General features: G+C 36.1%; 1 protein-coding gene across 1 annotated transcript; it reads left to right on the top strand.

The window, feature by feature from the left end:
* The first annotated feature begins 363 nt into the window (after nt 1-363).
* Nucleotides 364-7,293, top strand: oprd1.L (opioid receptor delta 1 L homeolog). The gene is made up of 3 exons (XM_018246413.2): nt 364-933; nt 4,242-4,594; nt 5,429-7,293. The coding sequence occupies exons 1-3, from the start codon at nt 698-700 to the stop codon at nt 5,959-5,961; spliced, it is 1,122 nt and encodes a 373-aa protein (XP_018101902.1). The 5' UTR covers nt 364-697; the 3' UTR covers nt 5,962-7,293.
* Nucleotides 7,294-7,570: the final 277 nt, after the last annotated feature.

The raw sequence follows: 7,570 nt of genomic DNA, 5'->3' as shown, positions 1-7,570 counted from the left end.
AAATGTTAAACTGTATACTGACAAGGCAATAGTCTAGTTTATAGAACCAAACCTGACCTAGTAAGAAACTGCTATAAAGCCAGTAAGTGGTTTTGGGGGGTGAAAGTATAAAGATAATGAGAAAAAATGCAGTGGGTATGGATTAATGGTAAGTAATATATGGGTTTGCTATAAAGGATATGATGTGGTAGTCTTTTATTTGGATAGCAGAAAATGTGCTATATATGCAAATAGCAATGTATAGAAGATGTGTTATATTGGCAAAGAAAATGATCCTGCTTCTGGGAAGTGAGAATTGACAGCGTGAGATTTAACACACATAAAAGATAGGAAAGGTTGGGGAAGTTATAAAATGAATAAAAAATGATAGCACCTTAAGAAAAATAAAGACAGGAGGGCAGAATGTCTTGGATTTTGGGGAGTGGGTAAAAGGATTAAAGAAAAGAGTGAGGGGGTGGCTCTATTGAAGGGTGGAAAGGAGAATGAAGTGGGTAGAAGAGGAGGATCTAACAATGAGGGAGGGTGCCTTTTTCTCTCTCCCACTCCCTCTTATTCTCTCAGTTGCTTCGACTTGATCATCCTGTCCTCAGCATCCTCTTTTCTGTCTCCTTGGCAACAGAGACTCGGGTACCACTTGTATTCAGAATCCGTGCAGCAGTGCAGAGAGCAGGAGCAAGTACCTCTCCCCTGCTTGGATATGGATCTGGAACTGGAACTGTCCACATCTAGGCTGTACTCAGACTTTCTCTTCTACAATGCTACTCAAAATTTATCCTCATCAATCCTGTCCAATACCAGCCAAAGTACCCCAGGACAAGTTGTTTCCAGGAATCATGGCTCCATTATAATGGCAGTGGCAATCACTGCTCTTTATTCTGTGGTTTGCGTAGTGGGACTTCTCGGCAATGTCCTGGTCATGTATGGGATTGTGAGGTATGGGGGAAGGGGAAGTTGCCCTTTAATCTTGTCCAGGTTGCTAGGCATACATATAAACATGTCTGTATATATTTAAATATTTGTGTATAAGTGATATAGAATAGGTGGCAGTTTTCTGTAGTTGTTGGTCCTTCTGTGCATCATTGAACATAGAGATATGAGAGTATGATCTTTTATGAATATGAATGTGTGTGTGTACGTATAAAAACAATGTACTGTTTTATAAACAAAAGTTCAGTAACTATATCAACTTTCTTGAGTAGAAACTATGTTACACAAGGCTTGGGTGTACATGTTGGCTTGCCAAAGGCTATGGATTTTCTTCTTCATTGTGTATCCATATGCATTGTGTATATATATATATATATATATATATATATATATATATATATATATATATAATATATATATATATATATATATATATATATATATATATATATATCACATTATACACACAGTTATGTATTTATATATAACGTATAGTACTTTACAGGACTCATTTTACACATGACTGCTAAACTACACAAATACAAATGCCAGTCGCTACCAATCGAGTCTTTGCTTTAAGTTGTAACTTGTTGTAGACTGTTCAAAGCTAATAGCAGGTTGGGTTGGTTGCTATTGGCAATTTAGCACTAATGTTTTAAATGAACACTTGTAGGGGTTATTGGTTTTCCTCTTTCAAAGTACTTTATGTGTAACAATAGTTTTAATCATTTTGAAAGAGTCAGCCTGCAGCTAGTTTGCTAAATCCCTGATCACCTATTTGAACCTAATGTATGTACTCCATGAATCACAGAAGTGAGACTAAAGCAGCAGCACAAATAAGCTTCCCCCTTCTCTCAGACAAAGAGAATCCACTTCTTTAATCAATGGCTGCATTTGACTTTGTCTTTCCTCATTAGGAAACTGACATTGAAAAACAGTTCCTCCACCATTTAATCACCTCTCATGGTTTTCCATTACCATTCATTTACCTAATCCTTTAAATAAACACAAAACTTTAACATTTAAATATAGAACTGATTTTTTTGGGGAATTTTATTTTTATTCTTTTATTAGAACTCTTGGACTTTGCTCTCCCTTTATGGTGTTCAAGTCCCTGATGTAACTTAACAGTTGGCTTTGCCCTATAGTCTGGCTCAGGAATCTTGAATCATTTGTGATCTGAAACAACTATACAAGTGGGATCCCCTGCAGCCAAAAAAACTAAGGCTTTAAGCATTGCTCTGATTTCAAAAAAGGGATCAGAAATTTTTCATTCAGCGTTCTAAGGCTATGGACACACAGGCTGTTTCAGACTGCTTATTCTTGCAGGCTGAGAGAAGCAGATCTGGTCAGTGCCACTGCTCCATTAATTTGAATATGATCAGCCTATGTCCAAAAACAGATCTGCTTCACTCAGCCTGCAAGAATACACAGTCTGAAACAGACACTAACAACAGCCTGTTTGCCCATAGCCTTGGCCTTGGAAAAATTTGATTATCTAAGACAAGAGACAAGATTGGAAATGTTTGAATTAACCATGATATGCAGAGATTTGAATTAATATATGCCTAGGATGTACATTTAAGTGAGTTAAGCAGTAATACTTATCACAATATAAACCCTGAAGTACAATATATATAATAATATAAATATTTTTTTTAAATTATTTTTTATCTATTTTTATTTAGATTATCTGTATTGTTTACCTAAGATTAGGGGCCAGCAGGGAAGGTGGCTGCATAGTGAAACACATTATTAGATCAGTTAGGAGCAGACAAAAGCCAGAAGCTCCAACTTGGAACCTTCTAATTCTTTCTTCTGTCCTGATACTATTATGGTATCTCCTACAACTTTTAGGACTGGTGCTTATGTTCTACTTAAAGGGATACTGTCATGGGAAAAAAAAAATTCAAAACACATCAGTTAATAGTGCTGCTCCAGCAGAATTTTGCACTGACATCTGTTTCTCAAAAGAGCAAACATATTTTCTTATATTTCATTTTGAAATCTGACATAGGGCTAGACATATTGTCAGTTTCCCTACTGCCCCCAGTCATATGTGCTCTGATAACTTAAATCACTCTTTACTGCTGTACTGCAAGTTGGAGTGATATCACCCCCTCTCTCCCCCCCCCCCCAGCAGCCTAACAACTGAACAATGGGGAGCTAGCCAGATAGCAGCTCCCTAACACAAGATAACAGTTCCCATGTCCAGGTCCCACTGTGACATATGCAGTTACATTAAATAAGAGAAACAACAGTCTGCCAGAAAGCAGTTTCATCCTAAAGTGCTGGCTCTTTCTGAAAGCACATGACCAGGCAAAATGACCTGAGATGGCTGCATATACACTTGCTGGTTCAGGAATGAAATTTGTATTGTAGAGTGAATTATTTGCAGTGTAAACAGTGTAATTTAAAAATAAAAACGACATCATAAAAATCATGACAGAATCCCTTTAATATTCACTTATAGTGAAGTTCTCCATTACAGTAACTTCAGTATGTTATTGATTTAGCTATTGTTTGCCTTTCTATTCTACCTCTCTTCAGACTGCAAAGGAAAATGCTATCTAGTGGTTGGGATTAATGATTCCCAGCAACCAGATGACTGATTATCTTGTTTTTTTTTATTATCTTACTTCTTGTGTTTTATTGTTCTGTTTTATTACTTATCTTTCAGTTATCTTTTTAGCTTCCATCATCACTATCCAGTTGCTGAGGAAAGATAGCCAAAACAACTAGATTTTTTAGGATTTTTTAGGTTTAAATTAAAGAATGAAGAGCTACAGAACAAGAAGTTAAATGATTGAAAAATGTAAAAATATTTGAACCAGCTGCAAACTGATTGGAATATTAAAATACCACTGCTTTCATTCTACTTAATGTTCCTTAACTCTAGTGTGGTTTCTTCATTCAAATACCTCAGCTTCCTGCAGATTGGGGTGACAAAAGAATAAAAGCATTGGCAGGTTTTAGGTGCCAAGCTTTTTATTTTTCTGAAAAACCTGCTTGGAGAAAAAAACCCGAATTTAGAAACTTTTGCGTGGTTTTAGTACCCAAATACTTGAGTCCAAAGGCTCAAGCTCTAAAATTGGCCCCTAAGTGTGAACTATCCCTTTCAAAAAGGGTAAAAAAAAACTTTTATAAATGAACAGTGGGAATGGCTTTCATAAGCCTACAGGGTCTATTAAAAGTGTTTCCATTGGAAGATCATTCTTCTCTTTAGAAATGTTCTAACAAATAATTACCAGCAGAATATGACAAGCATAAAATGACACATAAAGGGTTTAACTTTAATTCTTTTTTTTTTCCAGATACACCAAGATGAAAACAGCCACCAACATCTACATCTTCAACCTTGCTTTGGCTGATGCTCTTGCCACTAGCACCCTTCCCTTTCAGAGTGCTAAGTATCTTATGGAAACTTGGCCCTTTGGGGAAGCCCTCTGCAAAGTGGTCCTAGCAATAGACTACTACAACATGTTCACCAGTATTTTCACACTGACCATGATGAGCGTGGATCGCTACATTGCTGTATGTCACCCTATACGAGCACTGGATTTTCGAACTCCCTCTAAGGCTAAAGTTATAAATGTCTGCATTTGGATCTTGTCTTCTGCCATTGGGGTTCCAATAATGTTTATGGCAGTAACAAAGACTAACAAAGGTAAGGAGGGATGAGCCAGGCTTCTTGTTTACTGCTCATGACTGTAGCAATTTAAACTTGTTACCCCTCAGCCAATTTACTATTAACAACAGAAAGAGAAAAGAAGCAATTGGCTATGTTAATTTACAGCATGCTGACCCTGTAATAGACATACAATGATATTAAACATAGCAGTAGTTAATATATACAGTAAACAACAGTTAAATAATATTAACATTCAACATTTGCCTTGCTTCTAATCTTTTCAGTACAAGATTCACAGGGCTTGGTTAGCACGAAGAGATACTCTATTAAAGATTTGTTTTTTTCACAGGGGTGAGGGTCAGATAAATATTTTCATAATTCCATTTTTTTAAGTTGTGTTGACATACCTGGGGACTCCTAGTAACTCTGTGTAGTCGCACCTTGTTGTATGCTTGGGTGTTAACATTATTATACACATTATGAACATTATACACAATATTCATATTTACAAGAATGGTCTTTTTCCACTTTGTTGTTGCCAGCAGCTGCACCTGCCTAAGGCAAAACCATTTTGAGAAAAACAGGGGGTGTGACTGCATTAAATGCTTATTGTAGTCTTTTGCAGTCCTATTTAAACTATTGAAAAGGGTTCCTTGTCTCACAACTGCTCTCCTGTGTAATGGCTCTTGCCATTAACTCTTAACACTGCATAATTCTAACTAATCTAATATTACAGATATTACAATATTACAGATTGTTATAGAATAAGTTCTATACAGGGTGTAAGGTTTACCGTATATGGCATATCCATAGACCGACATAATTGGACATTACACTGATGTACAGTATATCTATTTCTTCTTTCAACAGCTGGAACAATCACCTGTACCCTCCAGTTCCCACGTCCTGATTGGTATTGGGACACTGTTACTAAAATTTGTGTCTTCATTTTTGCCTTTGTGGTACCAGTCTTGGTAATTACTATGTGCTATGGGCTGATGATCCTGCGCTTGCGCAGTGTGCGTCTTTTATCTGGCTCTAGGGAAAAAGACCGCAATTTACGCAGAATAACCCGTATGGTCCTTGTGATTGTGGCTGCATTCATAATCTGCTGGACACCCATCCATATTTTTGTAATTGTGTGGACAATGGTAGACATCGACAAGAGGAATCCCTATGTTGTAGCGAGCTGGCATTTCTGCATTGCCCTTGGTTATACAAATAGTAGTCTTAATCCTGTCCTTTATGCCTTCTTGGATGAGAATTTTAAGAGATGTTTTCGAGAGTTCTGCCTTCCATTTCGTTCTCATGCTGAGCAGAGCAGCTTTAGCAGAGCTCGTAACACTACCCGGGATCAAGTGTCTACCTGTGCCCAATCTCATGCCCCAGACAAGCCAGTATGACTAGACATGGATGGCCGAGGGAGAGGATCCAGAGGCCGCAGAGGGGAAGATTTGAATTCTGAAGTCACTCAGGTTACCAGCACTACTGAGTTTTAGCAGCATATTTTCCTATTACGAATACAGGACAATAAATTATAAGTGAGAATTTTATCAGATACAAGCTTTATGAATATCCCCCATTCCTTATTACACTGTTACATGCTTATCATTCTTCTGCAGAGCTGACAATCAAAGTACTGAAATAAACATGGGCATTGGAGGCTAACCACACTGTGGCAGAAGAAATCTTTAGCTTTCACTTCAATGATAAGGTTGCTTTCAAAATATATTTCATTACACAGGAACTTTGCAGCCCTTTATTATGGGGTGTTTAATAATGAATCCACAAACAATGTACTGTAAATGAAGTTGCAGGGACTGTATACAACAATTTATTTTCTTTCTCTACATTGACATTCAGAAATGTTTGGATTTAGACCATAATTTCTTTCAGATTTAATCATGTAAAGCTGATACAATGCAGCTATATATTTAGACAAGAATTTAATGATCACTTCCTTTTCTAGACTGCAAAATTATATTTTTCTAAATGTTGGTATAGGGAATTAGAAATCCAATGATTCCAGATCAAAATGCTGTTTATCTCCTCATTAGTATCTTATTGTCATATATATATATATAATAATAATTCAGTCTTTGCAAGATTGGAGGTAGAAAAAAATAAAGCAAAGGAGATCAATGACCCAGCACCAGCAAAGGCTGTTTGTTAAAGGACAACTTAATTTTTGGTTATTGTTTTCTGAAGCTTTGAAAAATATCTCCAAAGGATCTACACTTGGATTACTTTCTCAGAGCAGAAGCAATAAATGACTTACACACAGACCTTACAACCTATATGGTAAAGCATATCATGCTGCTGAGTGGAAAACACAGCAGACGCGTGGGGAACATGGAAGAGGACACAGTAGCACATGCCTCTTACTATTCTACAGCAAAATGGAACCAGGGAAGATCAGAGGGATCTTTGTTCAGACAGGGTACAAACAATCATAGACAATAGGCTTTTGTCTTTCTTATGCTGCTCACTGAAAATCAAATCAGGATGGGTGATTTTGAGCAAAGGCAGTAGCGTATAGAAATCTAACAGAGGGTCAGCATCAGCACTGTTAACTAAATATAAACAGCAAAATCTGTCTGGGGAGCTGTGAAAATGTAACTAATATATATCTATCTTCAACTGTGAGACCAGATACTGAGGCCATTTCAGTGGCAGTCAGGGAAATGTTATTGCCTTGGAATTAAAATTTTATATTATATGTAGGAGACTGATTTTGCTAGTGCTAGAGGGGAAATTTAATATTGTAGCTAAATAGAAAAAAGTTATATATTTTTATATATATATATATATATATATATATATATATATATATATATATATATATATATATATATATATATATATGTACATGCACAATATCTGTACATGTTTAAGTATATTATTATTATTATTATTATTATTATTAATATATGTGAATAAAGAAATAGTTATGAAGAATAAGAGAAGGTAAATGTACATTTCAAAAGGAATCATTAAAGGACAACTCAAACT

This window comes from Xenopus laevis, chromosome 2L (genome assembly GCF_017654675.1).
Source record: "Xenopus laevis strain J_2021 chromosome 2L, Xenopus_laevis_v10.1, whole genome shotgun sequence".
In the NCBI taxonomy this organism is placed as follows: domain Eukaryota; kingdom Metazoa; phylum Chordata; class Amphibia; order Anura; family Pipidae; genus Xenopus; species Xenopus laevis.
This window is presented reverse-complemented; position numbering and strand designations above follow the sequence as displayed.

Coding starts and splice junctions, on each gene's coding strand:
- oprd1.L (XM_018246413.2), top strand. CDS start 698: ATGGATCTGGAACTGGAACTGTCCACATCTAGGCTGTACTCAGACTTT. Junction 934..4,241: donor GTCATGTATGGGATTGTGAG/GTATGGGGGAAG, acceptor TTTTTTTTCCAG/ATACACCAAGATGAAAACAG. Junction 4,595..5,428: donor AGTAACAAAGACTAACAAAG/GTAAGGAGGGAT, acceptor TTCTTTCAACAG/CTGGAACAATCACCTGTACC.